An 18,489-nucleotide genomic window follows, 5' to 3' on the forward strand; every position below is an offset into this window, starting at 1 on the left:
TGGATACTAATAGCTCTGAAGTATTTACTGTAATAGCCTGTTTTGCTCTTGTTTTCATTTCTTTTGCATTTAAAGTGAAAAAAATGTGTGGTTCCAATCACAAGGTTAGGTAGACTGTACAGGGGTGACTAGTGCTGTAACAGTTTTGAGTAGGTAAAAATTTGCCCTGTTTCTGTCAATGTAAAATTTTTCGTTTGTCACTAAGCTTAAAGATTTAATTACACTTTCACCTCTTTTTAACGTGGGAGGTACCCAATTTTCTGTCTGTTTCTGTACAAATTCAGTGTTTGATTTTAAAATACTAATGTGCTTGAGAGCCATTTGTGGGCCAGTTTTTAAAAAGTGAGAAAAGTCACCCCTGGACCCAAAGACATAAACATTTGAAATCTTATGTACTGGGACAGCACTACTTTTCCTTGTGTTTTTTTTTCCTTGTTTTCTTTTTTTTTAAAGCAAAGAAAGAGCAGAGACTTGTCCATTTTCCCCATGGCTTCTCGCTAGTTCATGGTTGAGAAGTGATTGTTCACTTAGTAATTCACTAGTGCATGTGTGGTCATTAAATGCAGTAACTAGTTTGTATATCTGAATTCTTGGGGGCATGAGGAAGAAGAATTTCCTGTGCTGATAAGAAGGGGTATAGGTGGGTGAAAAGCATAGGGAACAGTGAAAGATATTTTGTTTTGACAGCTCTTTTACAGTGTTATGACACCCGAGCTACAGTTAATACTTGTTATAATTTAGACTGCAGTTGGCTATGGCAGGATTAAGAGAGATTTCTTTCCTCAGACACACATATGCGAAGCACATGCTACGGTGGCTACAAGAGAGGACAATGTGTGAGACCATTAACGGGAGCGGTTACAAAGTCAGAGTGCTGCTGTGCCAGCACTGACTATGCCTTTGGAGAGCCTTGCCAGCCCTGCCCAGCACAAATTCAGGTATGGCATATTTACTGGTAATTTCTAATTTAAGCTTTCAGTCAATGAACTGTTTTTAGAAAGGTAAAATGCAGTTTTGTAGTAATAAATCTGGAGAGGTTACCTTGTTGTATAATGTTATGCATTTTGAGACATCTTCTGTTTTGCGTGTTGTAAGAGTATAGGAGCTGATTTTTAAAGCAATAGTAAAGTATGATATCTGGTTCCAGAGTTGTTACACACATTAAAATAAACAGTACATTTTCAAAAAGCGAACTCTGTTTTGGTAGGTGTAGATAACGAAAAATATAATTTTGAACTCAAGTTATTAATGGAAAAATCGTGATTCAGATCTTCATGTAGACCTGCCAGTGAGATGTTTGCTGCCTGATCTATATCCTTCAAGAGATCTGAAATCATTATTCAGTAACCAGTCTGTGGACAGTTGACTCACAAACAAATGTCCAGTTAAGTTGGTTGTGAATACTTGAGGCTGTCACTGAAATCCCCACCAAGTAAAGTTGGCTGGAACATAACTTCTCTCTGGCAAGGAGGCAATCCTAATCATTCTGATGGGTGGGATCTGCTCTTAGGAAAGCACTTCTTCCAATAAGACTCTGCTGACACAGTCCTTGCCATGAAGCCAGTAAACAGTGACCTTGGTTTCGTGGAGGTGACTGACTGCAGGGAGCTAGTTTGAAAGCCCAAATTTGTTAAGTGTTTCTTTTCACTCAGCAAATTTGTTGTTGCATATAAACAAAATAAACCATTTGATATGCAGTTCAAAAGCGTGTCATACTAACAAGGTATCTGCTTTGTAGGCAAAAATAATTTTAGATTTATCTTTTAAATCTTTTTTTTTAACTGATAGCTGTATGGAAAGCATTAGGGAGACAAAACCAGTTGGAACAAATTAGGCTGGTTGAGCTGATGTGAGTTCCTCAGCAGGAACTTGCTGACGACCATTTTATAACCTGATGTGTTGTTTAGAATAGCAAAACACCAAGGAAATGTTAGAAAAATAGGAAGAACCCTTTCCAGCAGCCTCTGATGATGTCAGTGGGCCCTATTGTACAGTAGAGTTGAAATCTTTTACAAATGTTGGACTGTCTATCATTGACTTCTGTTTTGTATTTTATTTACGTTTGCAGAACATTTACATAAGTGGAAGCTATTTTTCCTGTGTTTTTTTCCTCACCTCTTCAATTATTAAAAAAATGCCATCTCATGTAGGGTGAAGTGTAGCATTTCTCTGGGCTTTCAGTGGGGGAGGGAAGGAGAACATTTCTTAGAGAGGACCATTTTATCAAGAGAGCTGAAAAAAATTCCTGAAGGGAAGACATTTTGCCCTCTGTGCTCCTCAGAAGCTCTTTGCAAAAGTTTCTGCCATTTTAGACTGAAAGTTTTGCTGATGCATGTTCAGAGCAGGTCTGCTTTCCCATACAGTGACAGTGATTATTGATTTAGGCAAGGGTATACATTAATCTGCTGGTTATGTTAATACTGGGAGATGTGTTGCATGTGATTTCCTCAAAGAGAAGACAGCTAATTCCATAAATATTTCTAATTTATAATTTTAGCAGTGTAAGTATTTGGGCTGTTATGAAAGTGAAAATATATTGGAAGATGTTGACCTATGTGGCAGCAATTAATGCTGAGCTGGCTGTCAGCTCATTCTGTTAATTGTTCTGAACTCAAAAGAAGAACTTGAGCCCAGTAGTAGTTGAGACATTTGAGATGCTTTGATACATATTACTTTTTTTTAAGGATAAGAGATAGGAGATAGATGATCTGTTATGAATCTCTCCTGAAAGAGACTCCTAGTAATGGAGTTAAATATGGTCTAGATTTATAGGAAAAAAAATTGTTTCCTGGTCACTTTGAATATGCACCTTGAGTAAGGACTTGGACATATGAGTTCTGGAGAATCTTGCTGTGAATATGTTATGGTTCATTTGTGTGGGAGGGCCAGCATGAAGTTTATGTCTCTTCCTAAATGCCACGGTTCATCATGTGAAGTTTTTACTCATCCATCTTCATAAGCAGATGCAGACTCTGAATCTGCTAAAATGTTTCACAGATTCAGAACACTGTGAGGTTGTTAATGTTTTCCGAAGAGTTGAAAAGCATGTTATTTCATTTGAATAATTAATTGTCATATTGTAAATGGGGATGTTGAAAGCAATGAGCTAAGAAAGAATATTCTAGTAAGTATTTTAATATTTTTTCCAGCTGAATATCAGGCTCTGTGCAGCAGTGGAACTGGCATGACTGCAGGAGGAAATGGTAAGATCACCTAATGTAATTCAGACTATAGCAGTTCTATCTAAAAGAGTTACTTTGATATCCTTAATTTGTTAGCCCTGCTGGTGGGGGTGATGACAGGAGAGAATGGGAGAAAGGCTTAGTCAGATAGCTGTTTACAAGACATTAGAATGATTTAAGATGAAATGAATGGAGCATGCCAGTTCACCAGTGTGTCTTCTCTAGTTTACATCATGGAATGTATGTGAGTGCTGTTATAAAAGAATGACAAATTTGTGAGAAGTGTTATTACCTACATGACTTTGAAATCAAGTATGTAAATAATATTTGCATATTTCAAGTGAAATCACCCTGAGGAACAAAACCATGTTGAACATTGAGCTTCCTCATTTTTTGTCTTTTAAAATAGGCCAGACTCATAGAATTTGGCTAAATACAGAGAAAGAGGAAGTGATTACAGTTAAAGTTCTGTAGTCATAGAATTGTGAAACTGCAAAGTCTTAAATCAGCCAATGTTGGTTGTAGATTTGCTGGCAGTAGACAGGGAAAAGCACTCAGAAAATAGGGATATTAGTGCTTTGGGAAGTGATGCCATCCGGAAATGCTATGAATCAAGAAATGGGGGGGTATTAGTACATGGGCCTCTGATCCCCAGTTTAATATCCCAGTTCTTATCTACAGTTGGAAGTCTCTTAAATGACTGTGGGCTAGAAATGGTTTTAAATCAGAGTGAAAGAGATGCTTCTTTCTCTTGAGTGTGAACATTTAAGTGGAATTTCCTATTCAGAACTACACGATCATAAAATATGGAGCAGTGATATTGAAAATGTCTTTTTCTAGTTTGGAGAATTAACCCCCATAACCCCTCAACAACTGGCTCAGATGTTCATTATTTTTTCCCTTTATTTAGATATTAATGAGTGCTTATTGGATCCTGATCTCTGTCCAAATGGAAGGTGTGAGAATCTGCATGGAACGTACAAATGTTTTTGTGACCCTGGATATGAAGTAGATTCAACTGGGAAGAACTGCATTGGTATGAAATATCCCATTTTTCACTTTGAAGTTTGATGCTTGTTTTTATCCTCTTCACTTTTTTTTCCCCAATGGATATTTGTGCTGAAATCCTGTTCTAATTTCAGTGCTTTGCAATGCTCATAAAAATCATCCACTGTAGGGCTGTAAGGGACTGTTTCTGTCCTTGACTCAAATCACTGGCAACCAGGCAATAAATACCCTACCCTGTTCAGTTAAGTCCACTGGACATGCACTCATGTTGTGCCAATGTTTCTCAAAATCAAAAGAAGCCAGATCCTGCAATTGTAGTGCACCGCAGGGAAGATCTAGGATCCCCAGTGTGCTAGGTTGCCTCCAAGAGCAGGAGATTAAAGTAAAACTCCTACTGATCATAGGAAGATAAGCATCCAATATGCCACAGAAGGCTTACATGGTTTATCCTAACTCTGACTTTGGGGAAAATTCCTTTCAACTTTCAGACAGGGCTATTGGTTTAACTGTGTTAAGTGTACTGGCCAGACACAGGAAAGCTTATTGTCATTGGAAGCACCAGCAGGATCTGATGGCGTGGTGTCTCTGGCTAGGGCTGGTTTCCTATGTTGTACAAGTGAAAAATATCTAAAGCCAAATTTTTTTATCAGAAAAGTTGAAATAAGTTTTTTGCACTCCTTAGAAGTGACCAGTGGAAGCACTGTGGCATGGGATAAAAAGAATTCAAATATGCAACACTCCATTCTCTTCTCACACTATTTGGGATGTAAAAAACCACCATCAGATGCTTGCAGACTCCAATTAGAAATTTAAATTCTGGCAATCCTCTTGTTCCATTACATGGTCCCATTAAAAGCCCATAACTTACAATCCTTTAGATTCCTTTCTTCCAGTCGTGCATTGTTCCAGACCTCCTTTGCATGACTGATTAGAAATTTTTTATGATTTCCTGTTAGAATTTATTTGTGACCATTTTATTACCAGCTGATGTTGTACTAATATTATTCTTTGACTTAGCACCGTGTCAGCACTTCTCCCTAAAGTATTTATAAAGAATCATTGTATCCTTTTCTCAAACTCTGTTGGCTAAGCTATCCAAATCCACACTTCCAGTCTTTTCATAAAAGTGGAGGCTGCAGTCTTCTCTTGAACACAACTGATCTGACCAGTGTACAGTGTTCTGATGAAGTCTGACCAGTCGCTTGTATAGTTGTGCCAGAAATTCTCCATTGCCCCTAGGAATATCCTGCCTAAACTGATGCTAGAGTGCATTAGTCTTCTCTCAAATACATGTTATACTCTGGGATCAAAGTCAACCTCTAATTGGGAGTTACATCCCGAGTTTTCTCAGTAGCCTTCAACTGATGAGTTCTGGTTTCTAGCATGTTATTGTTACTGGTCCCTAATTGCAAAGTTTTGAACGTTGGTGATTATATTTTATCTTATTTTTCTCATTCATGTTGTCAGGATTAATTTAGCATCGCCTGATTCTCTGTATTGGTAATAACTTCCAGCTTAGTGTTGTCCACAGTTTCTGATTCCATTCATTTTTTATTTCTGCATTACAATGAGTATTTTATAGGACCAGTCCCAAGATTGATCCCTGAAAGGCATTTCTAACATCCTCTCTTCATCGTGATTACTCTCTTTTTTAATATATCCTACTGTAATCTCTCCAGCTCTGGAACCACCTTAAAATTCTTAAATTCCTTCCTGTTATCTCCAGCTGACATAATAATTTTATTTGGGTTCTGTATTCTCTATCTAAACCTAAATAGCTTAAGTCATCTGGGTTATCCAGTCTAAACTATCCACTATCTTTGCAAAAAAAAAATAATAAAAAAGGGTTGATCTATCTTAGATAAAAATCACACCGTAATTCATCCCATTTTCCCATTTGCTTCTTTGGCTTTAATTATCCATGTCTCATTTCAGTGTCTGCCTGTAGCTGATGGCATCCCTTCTCTTTTCCCCATCCATCTGTGAGTTTTCCAGATGCTCCCCAGCCCACCCTGTTGTAGCCTACATCCATGCTCTATCACAGCTGTTTCCCATTCTTCCATAATGTTCCACCTGGCCCTCTCTCAATTTTTCTGAACTCCTGTGAAGCTTCCCACATGGTCTGTTTTACTCTGCAAGTCTCCCTTCTTTTCCTAGCACTTTTGCTGTTCCCAGCTGCTGCGCTGACCCTCTGAGGCTTCCCAACTTCTCTCAACACCTTCTGAGGCCTCTCTGACTTAGCCAATTGTTCCTGTCTGCTCTTGGGGTCTCTCTTGGTTTTCACCTGCCATTCATGGCTCATTGCCACCTTCTTGCAACTTCTCTCTGATGACCACAGTTCTTCCAAAGATTTCCTAAGGGTACTTGAAATGTAGCACTAGCATTTCTATTTAAATTTTTCACCTCTGAAGCAAGTGTATACTTACATTAGCCTTTTTAACCATAACATCTAAGACAGTTCAAAGCCAGTTTGGAAAAAATGGTGTTTTAAAGACCAGTTTGATCAGCAAACTTTTCCAAACCAGTCCTCTCCTTATTTCTTTCATGAATGCGGGGGCTGCTGTGCAGGGACTCAGAGACTCCCAATGTTAGTCCACAATATAGGAAGAAAGTGTGATCCCCAGCTTTATGTGGGGAACTGTGGTGTGACTGTCACATATTATGAATATGTGAGGAAAGAAAATACAGGCTCTTGTCCAAACCTGTTGTCTACTAAAAGAATCATTTAGTATTCATATTCCACACCCCCCCCCACCCCCCTGCCCTGTTTGTCTCCTCTGAAATGTGGCTGTTGGGAGGGAAATTCTGTCCTGACTTCTGTTTTAGGAATTTCTTAAAAAGTTCTTTGTTTTCATTGTAGACATTGATGAATGTGCACTGAACATGCTGCTTTGTGACAATGGGCAATGCAGAAACACCCCAGGAAGTTTCACCTGCACCTGTCCAAAAGGATTTGTGTACACTCCTGATCTAAAGACATGTGAAGGTAATTGGTAACACTCCATTTCATCCTGGTTTTATTCATTTGGATTGTTCTCAGCTTGTGCCAGAAACACTTTGAACCTTGATGAGGATATAATGTGTAAAACTGAAAAACCCCACTATAAATAAATTCTATGGGGAAGTAGGAGAATGAGGAGCGACAATGCCAAAATGAAAGCATTAGATAACTTCATGGAATTGCCTGTACTATGTCTGTGCTAATTTACTCCTTATTTGCTACTACCCGTGAGCCCACGCTGTGCCAAGGGTGAGAAAAATTTGAGAAGAATCAAGCTTTACAAATCTGTTGTGTGAAGAAGAAAACCAAACAGCTCCTCATTTGAACTCACAGACAGGATGTGTGTCAGATCATTGTAACAGCACAGTCCATCACCACAAAGCTGAATATCACTAAAAAATCAGATGCTTCTTCCAAGTTCAATGTTTTAATGTTCTAACATGTTAGTGTGTCTTTAGGACACATGCATTGTTAGTCTATTGTGAAGAGTTCCATAATAGAAAAGTGGAGTATCAGGAAGACTGGTTATGAGGAAAGCTTCTTCCTTTTTTCCCTAAACTGCAAAGAGCCTTATGTATTTTTTGTTAATTATTTCTGGCACTAATGGCAGTTTATTTCTCTTTTAGATATTGATGAGTGTGAATCCAACCCCTGTGTTAATGGAGTGTGCAAAAACACACCAGGCTCTTTTGCTTGTGAATGTTCTCCTGAAAGTACTTTGGATCCAACCAGAACCATCTGCATAGGTATTTATTCTTCTGAAAATTTTATGTTTGCTGGTTAAAAATGTCCAGTGACATGTGACCATGGTACACCAAGTTAGAATATACTTTAAAATAAAATTCAGATAAATTTAGTGGAAAACACTACAGAGACAATGTTAAGAAAGGGTTTGTTTTCACCATTACTATGGGTACATAGAGTGCACTTGGGAGTGTGGTGTGCTTCCTTGTCAAATTTGAAAGAGGTGAGCATTTTTTGTAACTAACACAGAAATGCTAAGACTGCTTCTTCAGGTCTATGCTCACCTACTTAGTTTCTCCTGTAAGAGGGGTGAACATGTTCTCATTAGGGTCTGCTCTCTGGAAAGACCAATTTTCTATTTGAGATGGAGTATAACAAGTTATGTGCAGTCCAGACCAGTTCAGGAGCATCCACAGACAATGCTGTGACTCAGATACTTGGTGGACTCGTAATTTCTTCCCTTGCCTGTTCTGGAGGGGGGCAGTAATATATAGCTCTTGTCTATATATTAGTGAGGAAAACTGTGGAACTACAGCTGTCTGATCCTTAGCTATCTTCTGGCACTCCCTGTATGGGAAGATCAGATATCCAGACTGGGGGACCTAATAGATTAATGGAAGATCTACCAAGGTTTCATTTCTACTCTGTTCTTCTGCATGTGCCTCTAATCTAAGTCATAATAAATACAATGAGTCAAATCTTGAATGGTATTGACATATTCCCTGTTAAGGACAAAAAGCATAAACTAGGATTTGCAAGAACTCTGTGCTGAGATGATTTCAGGCTATAGTCCAGCATAGAGAAGGATAAATTAAGTGATTTTAAAATACATTTAGATCTGATGTGGTAAATTATAATGAAAGGATGATTCATTTCATGGTTGAATTCACATGTGTTTGTAAATATAGTAATGGATAATGCTAAAGAGTCTGCGTGACAATACATTGTTTTTTTCCAAACAGAAACTGTTAAGGGTACCTGCTGGCAGAACATAGTGAATGGAAGGTGTGAAATAAATATCAATGGAGCAACTCTGAAGTCCCAGTGCTGTTCCTCACTAGGTGCTGCTTGGGGAAGCCCATGTACACCATGTGAACGAGGTAACGCTCTTCATTTTCCTCAGGAACTTAGGACTTTTCTTCTTCTGAGGCTGGTCCAGGTTATTATCATAGAAGTTGGGCACAGCCTAGACAAATAACTTTACTTGTTCTGTTATCAAGCACCTTATTCAGTCTGAAAAAGAGAAGTTTTAATATTTGAGAGGTAGCGTGTAGCTATAGGAGGTTCTAACTCTGCGTTTTACAGTAAATATTTTACAAGTTTAAACACTGAAGGGAAGAGACCACACCTACAGTCTGTAACTTGCAGCATTACTTTAGCATGGTTTGTCGTAATTAGTGATCTAGAATTCCTGATGGTGTAGCAATAGATGCATTTTCCCCAGAGTTCCCAAGAAAATATTTACAACAAATGGATCTTTGGTGTGGTAAGGGAGGGAGGAGAGGGAGTAGCCCTTGTTGTACTCTGTAGATTAACTGATGACCTACAGAATCGTACAGTTGATCAAGAAATGGGTTGAGGTAGCTTCATATTCATTTGATAATTTGACTGAACAGTGGGATGGGCTGGGAACCCAGGGATGAGCTGATGAATGCAGAAATGTGTGTGGGTTGTTATTTCTGTATCCTGAAAGCTGCTAGTTTGCTCAAAACTTTGGTTAAATTCATTCTGTGTATCTTAACAGAATTCATCCTCATTCATCCATGGTAAATAAGGCTGTAATGTGCTGTGATCAAGTGAAATGAATTAATTGGTTTGAATGAAGCAGGAATCATAACCACTTTTGGGTTAGTCAGCTGAGACACATGGGAAGCAAAAGATAATAATGGCTGACACTCTGTATAGTTTATGTAGTTGCCCCATCTTGTCTCTTTATTATTTCAGAAAATACTGGATACTGTCTAAGCACTCAGACTCTCATAGCAATAAACTAGATAATGTTTCACATGGTCAGTTTTGCACAATAAGTTAATGGCCAGTTTTGGACTGTAATGTTCAGAAAGTTCTCTTTTGTTTGTTTTACAGACCCAATATGTCAAAAGGGATATTCGAGAATAAGAGGAACATTGTGTGAAGGTATTTATTGTTGCCCTAACATAAATCAGAGCTTGAATGAAAAAATGCCAGTGTTTTGATTTAAGTGGTTAATTTAGCATAGAGGAACACTATGCCAAATTCTTACCTCGTGTGGTTCAATTGACTTCATTAGAGTTATGTCAGGGATGAATTTGGTTTCAGTTTGTTTAACATTCCTACATACTCACAGTTTATCTCAAAGTACACACTTGCAAATGTGTACTAGTATAAGGAAATAGTTCTCTCTCTTCAAATCCTGCTAACTGAGTAACCTGTTTGGGCAAAGTATGCATCTTATATATACTATAAAACATGGCATTAATAATACGGTGACATGAGAAGCCATCACTATGCTTTAGAAAAAGAATGTTTAAAGGCTATATTTCACATTGAAGTTTTTTTGGTTAAAGTTAAAGATTTTTTATATGTGCAGCTCTTTGCTTGGTGTGAGATGACTCTATACTGTTCTGTGAGAATTGAAGGTCCCACCCTATTTCATTTTCTTTTGAATTGATTTGAACCCCTGGAAAAGTACTGCATATTTACATAATATGCAGAAGCACAGAGAGTCCTCAAACTGCTGTGGTCATCCTGACTGACAACATCTGACATGACACTGCAGTTAAAATATTTTTTAAAAATTACTCCCATATGTAGCTTCCATAAAGAAACATTGTTTTTTTCCTTAACAAAAAAATAAAAAAGCAGAGGAACACCCTCACACATACTCTTTGCCTTCCAAATGATGACTGAATATCTTGGCACGTCTGTGCTGCAGACCCACTGTACATAACTTATCTGACCTCAGCAACACTTTCTGGAGTGTGTAAGTGAAAGAAAAGAAAAAAAAAGTGGCCCCACCTATCTCTCTTCACAAGGAAAGTCTTAGAACATTTTCAACACTGCTGGGATGGAAAGTTTTCAAGATGTAGACATAACTGTTTTCAGCATTTCCTTTACCAGCACTTTGGATTACATCTATTACATGCTTTAGTCTTTCTAATTTCAATGGGACCTGGATAGCCCCAGGTTTTTCAGAGTAGTTTCCCTTGCTTGTAACATTACTGAAGCCTTATTTGGTTTTCAACCAATGTAAGCGTTTTTCAAGACAGGGAAAGGTCTCTAGGAAATTTACTGGCAAGTGAGAGGCAGGATAAGGGAGTAAGTTTAGTTCCCAAAAGGTGATACTCAGTTCTCCCATATACAGCCTGTGTAAAATGAGTAATAGACCTTGTGCAAGGAAATAAGCAAACTAAATTGGCAGCATTCCTCTCGTTTACGGGTGAGCCCTGGAGTTGTCAGCTGCAATATTGCTCATAGGCCGTGAACAGTGTTGCAGTGGTTTCTAGTAATCCACTGGCTTTACTTTGTACCTTCCAGTCAATTTATAATATCTATCCAAGGCAAAAGGCAATGATTTCCCCCTGTCCATATTTATCCTCCGTCCTGCTCCATGTGATTTGAGAGCTGCAGAGTCTGTTTGCACCAGGAGTTTTGTCTGGGGGCCTGGCCAGCCCAACCTACCCACTTCTTGATTACTCTGTACATGAGTGTTCATGTACAGATTGTCAGTCATTCTTTTCTCATTTCTCGTTCTTGTCCTCTCCCATCCTAAAAATTGTCATGCTTCGTCTTGGGCCATTTTTAATGTTGGAGGCTTTTTCCTAAAGGCAGTTGTGAAGCCTATGCTTTTCACAAAGGACATAGATGGGATGACCCCACACTTAGATTAGTAAACATTTATTTATGCTCAGACCAAGCTAACGCATTTAATCAAATTATCCTTACCCAAAAGTGCTAAATTTGCCTCTTAAATATAGAAATATAGTCTTAATGAAGTTAAACTCTCTGTGCAGTCATAAGGAGGTTATTTTAATATATAAAGTTGCCAATTGCTGACAAGGTCATAGGACCAAGATTTCAAATGGTGTTGTAGTTTCCAGACATGCAGAGGTGAACCTGATAAGACAGAAAAATGAAAAATAATAAAAATACAGAAAACTTTTAAAAATCTTTAAAAATACAGCATAATTTAATCTAATTGAAATAATACCTAATGTATTATGCACTTACCTTTGTCTTTCTTTGCCCATTTGCTTCAAAAATCTGACCCACAGTGAGTATGAAAATGGAAATAATTTTTGAACACCCCTCCCTTTTCTGTTACTTGTGAATTTGATTTCAGTATGTGTAGAAATGGCAAATAGCAGCATGCATTATTTCTGATTGTCAGCAGTTTCTGTAATTAATTGGTTCTGGCTGACTTGTGTAGGAAATCGTAAATTTTTGAATTTTGTCAGACCGTGTAAACTGCTTTGGTTTTGTATTTTATCCTAAAAAACATTAGAATGTCAATATTTTTTTCTAATCTGTTCACGTTTAGCATGCTAGTGATTACACTTACTTTTTCTTTTTGGAAATAGATGTAAATGAATGCGAGGTGTTTCCTGGAGTTTGTACAAATGGGCAGTGTGTCAATACCTTGGGATCGTTTGTTTGCCAGTGCCCCAGTGGAATGACTTTAGATGCTTCTGGACGGACTTGTCTTGGTAGGTATTAATTCCATGTACAGGTCTGCTAGGGAAGAGCAAATCTGTGTGGTGAGTGATGATTGCACTGTGTGTTTTCTTACAAGTAAAGAAAATTATCTTTCCCCGTTTTTCAAATGGAATTAGTCAGGGACATGAACTCAGTTCAGCTGGGATAGGAACAGATACCAAGGGTAATAGCTAAAGCCCATCACTATCTGCTAGCTGGTGAACAGCATTGATTTAGTTTCAGATTGTTCATCTGACAAATCCCTACAGATTATCTGTGCTCTTAGCACTCTTCATCTGCAGCCCCCCTGAAACCAAGGCTGGAAGAGTGAGGGACACACCTTTGTGGGCTGGGACTTGGGTGTGTGAGGAGGAATGTGATGTTCCTCACCATACTGTACACCTTAATGGAGGATGCACCAGAATATCCAAGTTTTGTGTGCTGTCCACCCAAAGCACACTTATCCATTTATGACAGTAAATGCCCAAGATTTCTCTTGGGCATAGCTTGTAGTAATTAAAAGGCCTTATATAAATATGGTAAGATGGAATGTTTAAAATCCTTTTCTAGTTTACTTCGAGTATTGAGCACCATCTTTCGGATTGGTGCTTTAAACATACTTCAACTCTTAATTTCTGAATTTAGCATTAATATTTTGCTGCCAGGAATTCTGCAGTGAGCTTGGTACACTCCTCTGCGTCCACAAAAACGTGGAGCAAACTGTCCTGTGAAGGGATTCTGAAAAAAAATTCCTCTGCAGTGAACTAAATTTTCTCTTTCTTTCTCAACATGTTGTTCAATTGCCCAACAGACATTCGCTTGGAGAGCTGCTACCTGCAGCACGAGGACGAGCAGTGCAGTGCCCAGATCCCAGGCCGGCACCGGATGGATGCCTGCTGCTGCTCCGTGGGGGCAGCCTGGGGCTACGAGTGTGAGGAGTGTCCTCTGAAGGGATCTCCCGAGTTCGAAGCTCTTTGTCCAAGGGGGCCTGGGTTCTCCACGAAGATAGAGATAAGTGGGAAACCTTTCTCCAAAGGTACGTGGTCTGTTTGCAGTTAATTGCCAGCAAACCCTGCTGGCTTTCCCTTTTACTGTTCCCTCAGGTAACTCCTCTGGGTTCGAAAATTTCAGTGATAGTCAGGTACTTCATTCACCTGAAGGCACATTTGAAAATCCGATTAGATTTCATGGAAATTAAGGCCAGAAGAAACCACAAGAGAATTTAATACCATTTAATACCAGTAATTTAATGCAGAATATAATACTGCAGCCTCAAAACACAGAATTTGTGTCTCTACTAGAGAGGTTAAATTGTGCCTGACTTTGCCTCCTGGTACCTCATAGTACAAGAACTGGAACAAACTGGGCAGTCAGCTTTGGATGTATTGAAACAGCAATCCTTACCTATGAAGGGTGCAGTAACTTTCATTCTATGTGAAGCAAGCAAGGAATGGTGAATAATTTTGGGAATTTCTTGTGAAACTACTTGGAGAAGTAGAGGAAATAGTTACCAGCTATTTGAGAATTCCAGCTCAAATCAGGAGAATTTGGTTTACTGTAAACCAAGTCATGACAACAAGTTATGACTCTTGTTGGTAAACTTCCAGCATTACATGGGAATCACATAGTGACACCCTTGTATCCTGTGCTGAAAGTGTCTTTCCAGGGTTACCACGGGGGTTAAACTGGACAATGTCAGAACCACAAACGGATGTGAACATGTTTATAAAGAAAGCCACTTACCCAAAAACTAAACATTATGAAGTCTGAGAAGAGGGAAAAATACATATGAATGACAATTGCTGTTGTTAGTTTCAGCCTTGGTTTTATAAACAGTTACTGAGCCATTAATTATCCATAAAGAAAAGTGACATGTGCTTTTATTTAGGATCATTATGTTTTCCATGACTCATGGAAGTCACATTTTTTTTCTCAGAAATCATAAGACAGAGTAGTTCTTTGGAAACCTTCGTTTGCCTTAATCCTCTGTCCACTGAAATCTCACTTAGCTGCAGATCAGATCCTGCAGACAAAGAGGAGACATTTTATGGCAGCAAGTGTTCTTGGCAATTCCAGTGTGGAGTGTCTACACTGTTGGTTGGGGGGAAGTTGGTATCAGTTTATGTAGTGTGGTCTAATTTTCCCAAAAGGAGGGGTCACTGTCATGAGAAAGGATGAGCTCTGATGGCAACACTGCTCTTTTGTACACTGTTTGTTAATGAAGTGATAACATCATATGTCCATACTATTTCATTTTCAGACATCAATGAATGTAAAATGTTCCCCAGCCTTTGTACCCATGGAAAATGCAGAAATACCATTGGCAGTTTTAAGTGTAGATGTGACAGTGGATTTGCCCTGGATTCTGAAGAGAGGAACTGCACAGGTAAACTGCATGGGTATCTCTCTCATAACTTTGAATTGAGAAGGAAAAACTGAACTCCTTTGAAAATCCCGTGAATGTGTTTTGTGTTACAGATATCGATGAGTGCCGCATCTCTCCTGATCTTTGTGGCCAAGGCATCTGTGTCAATACTCCTGGAGACTTTGAGTGTGAATGTTTTGAAGGCTATGAAAGTGGATTTATGATGATGAAAAACTGCATGGGTATGTTTCTTATAGACCTTAAATGTGCAATAGTATGCTATGTACTGGTATCTATGCGTGGTTTATTTTGGGGGTTTTTTTTAAGGTTTGATTATGCCTGGATTTAAGTCTCTCTTATTTTGTGAGTCTTATTAAAGCTAACTTTAAATGCGAATTTGCTACTTTGGCAAGTTGCCAAAGCATATATAAGCAAGAGACAGGATTTTAGGATGCTAAATGTATTCCCACGGTCCATTTTGTTAAGTGGGATACCACTCTAATCTTTGAAGTTAGAGTAGATTAAAATTTAGAAGAAGCCTTTTTGAATTCATTTTATTTTATTTTTTTCAACTGCACTGTGGGGCAAGGGGTGACTGACTATAGGAAAGGCTTCAGAGTCGATCAAGGCAGATGATGCTGTGATGGGTCCCAGGCTGTGGTGAGGGATGGGCTGATGCTGTGGCAGTGCTGGCCCTGCAGTGACGCACCTCCCCTTCTCCCCACAGACATCGACGAGTGCCAGCGCAACCCCCTTCTCTGCCGAGGCGGCACCTGCATCAACACAGAGGGAAGTTTTCGGTGCGATTGTCCTCCAGGCCACCAGATATCACCAAATATCTCTGCATGTGTAGGTGAGATGTGCAGGCAAAATCGATATTGTGTGCAGCATTTTATACTGCTCTTGTGCTGTGCATTTACAGTGTTTGCTTTAGTCCCATTTTCCTTCAGCCCTGAAAGGTGTTCTTCTTTTTCTTTTGCAACAGACATTAATGAGTGTGACCTGAGCACCAACCTGTGTCGAAATGGCCGTTGTGTCAACCTGATTGGAAAGTACCAGTGTGCTTGCAACCCTGGGTATCAGTCCACACCTGACAAGTTATACTGTATTGGTAAGGACAAAATCTACGTGGGAATATAAAACACGCAGAATTGTTTCACTTTAGTAGTTGCATAAAGACCTTTAGAACTGTTATTCAAAACTTCTATTACAATCTGTCAGAATAGTATGCAAAACCCCCAAAATGTGCACATCCATTGTTGTGGCAGTGCTACAGTTAGCTGTGTAGGAGATTATTTTCTCTAGTAAATCAATCATGATGCATAAAATTGCATACTATTTTTAATGGCCTCAGACTTCAGACTTTGATCATTAAGAGGGAATAACTTGTTAGATTACTTCTATGCTTTATTAAAAAATTATTATTACAAATCATCATTCCTGACAGACCATGAAGTAGAATCACGTGGTTCAGTTACATACGTACACTCTTCCGTGCCATGGAAATACGTGAAAAATCCATTGGCTTTAATTCTGCCTAGTAATTTTTTACCTTGATCCTTACAAAAGCTTTATTGCTCTAATGATACTATGGTAACCCAGCAGTGGTATTTCTATATGTAGAAAGAGAATGATTTGTATGTGCAGTCAGATATCATCCCTAGTTTGCATCACATCCATCCCAGTGCCCATATTTGCAAACACTTGAATGTTCAAGTAGTGTGCAAGTGCCAAGTGTAGATTCTGGACTGATGCTGTTCTGGAAAGCTGACTCAAAGTATGTTCTTAAAGTAAAAGGTATTGTGGGTTTTAACTGTAATTTTCTCCTTTTCAGATATCGATGAGTGCAGTATAATGAATGGTGGCTGTGAGAACTTCTGTACTAACTCGGAGGGCAGCTATGAATGTAGCTGTAAACAAGGCTTTGCCCTCATGCCAGACCACAGGACATGCACTGGTAAAACTTTTCTGCTGGGAGGGTTTATTTCAATAGTTTAAAAATGGACCTTCTTTTTAAGATTAAAGGCATTGTAACAAATACATTATTAAAAAAAGAAAATACATGGAAAGTGAAGTTCTTTTTCTAAAGTAAACATCTCGAAAGTATCAGAGTTGGACAACTGCAGACTGAATTGCTTTGAAGGGGATTAATTCTTCATCGCTTCAGAAAGTTGATTTTGAATTTCATAACAAAAAGCTGTAATTTTTTCAGTAGGAGATAAATTTTCTCCCTTAAGATATTATTTTAGATCAAAATCCAAAATAGTCAAAGACCATGAAAAAAATCATCATGAATAGAAGCCGAAATGCTGTGTATGTGTATTGTATGGTTACACTGGAAAGAGAACAGTCAGAAAAGCTAGAAAAGAAGCTGACTGCCCTGTTCTGTGGTTGTGTGGTATCTGCTCTTAAGCAAGCAAGAAAATTCCCATTTTTAATTCTTTGTTTAGTCAAATGCAAGTATCCTGCATTACTTCAGAACTGACTGACTTTCAGAGAAACTGAAATGTGAATAGTATGAATCTTTTTTAGGAAACAACTCTTTTGCACCCTTAACAGGGCTGGTGAGAAAATTTTCAGAGCTCTCTTATGGCCGGGCTTTCTCCTTTGGCAGCCTGGGAGTCATAATCCCGGGAAGTGAACTGTACTTGGTGATTTCCACATAGGTTACTGGAAAGATGAATCTACCCTACTTTTCTTTTATTTCTTGCTTCACAGCACTGGCCCGCTGAGGCATGGGAATATTTGCCAGCTGTTTGCCAATTCCATCCAAGAGTTCTTGAAGAGCATGAGAATTACAACAGGGTTAATCCCTTGGAATAGAATTGCTTTTATAGTTGAACAAATAGAGAGTTTTCTATACTGAATTAATAGAGAGAGCTCACATTTAGAATTTGTAAATATTTATAGGCCTCGCACCAGGGTCTCAATTACCCTGAGGTCACTCACTACCATTCCAGAAGATAAAAGAGCCTTTAAGCAGAGTAAAATGTAGTTTCCCCACACATTGTAGCTTGCACTGTCAGAAAGATGTCAAGTAGCCAACCTTCAGCAAGCATCAGAATTCAACTAGGAAAAGGGAAGATTTGATTGAACCTGAAATTAATTATTTCAAAGCTTAAAATATTTAGATTAGAAGTAGTTTGCTTTAGCTCAAGTTTCTAGAAAAGGCAAGCTTTGGTGTTTGGGGCACTTTTTCAGTGCAAAAATAAAACTAGTTGATCAAAATTGTGCCTCAGCCAAAATCTGAACCCAAGTGACAGGATTAGAGTGACATGAGACAGAGGGGAGGAGGGGGGAGCTGAGGTCTCTGAGCCACTTTTCTCTTTTCATCTTCTTGGCTTGACTGGGGACTAAATGACCCAAGTATACACTTGGACAGTCTTAGGAGTCTCAAGTCTGCTGGCTAGAAGCAGTTCTGTGCTTTAACACATCTCTGAATTCAAAACCAGAGCAGATAATTTAGAGCACCTTCCTTCATATTGAACTAAAAACTGTAATAGAAAACTACTACC

The 18,489-nt window shown here is 38.7% G+C and overlaps 1 protein-coding gene across 1 annotated transcript in view; it reads left to right on the top strand.

Moving 5' to 3' along the window:
* The window catches only part of FBN1 (fibrillin 1), a 146,399-nt gene that overhangs the window by 80,062 nt on the left and 47,848 nt on the right, over nt 1-18,489 (top strand). Inside the window, 15 exon segments of the mRNA XM_032699840.1 lie at nt 787-938; nt 2,151; nt 3,150-3,203; nt 4,093-4,218; nt 7,051-7,176; nt 7,818-7,937; nt 8,898-9,035; nt 10,021-10,071; nt 12,495-12,620; nt 13,421-13,645; nt 14,870-14,995; nt 15,088-15,216; nt 15,702-15,827; nt 15,960-16,085; nt 16,809-16,931. Of these exon segments, the coding sequence (XP_032555731.1) occupies nt 787-938; nt 2,151; nt 3,150-3,203; nt 4,093-4,218; nt 7,051-7,176; nt 7,818-7,937; nt 8,898-9,035; nt 10,021-10,071; nt 12,495-12,620; nt 13,421-13,645; nt 14,870-14,995; nt 15,088-15,216; nt 15,702-15,827; nt 15,960-16,085; nt 16,809-16,931 (1,749 nt within the window).

The sequence above is a fragment of the Chiroxiphia lanceolata genome, chromosome 12, assembly GCF_009829145.1.
Source record: "Chiroxiphia lanceolata isolate bChiLan1 chromosome 12, bChiLan1.pri, whole genome shotgun sequence".
Lineage (NCBI taxonomy): Eukaryota > Metazoa > Chordata > Aves > Passeriformes > Pipridae > Chiroxiphia > Chiroxiphia lanceolata.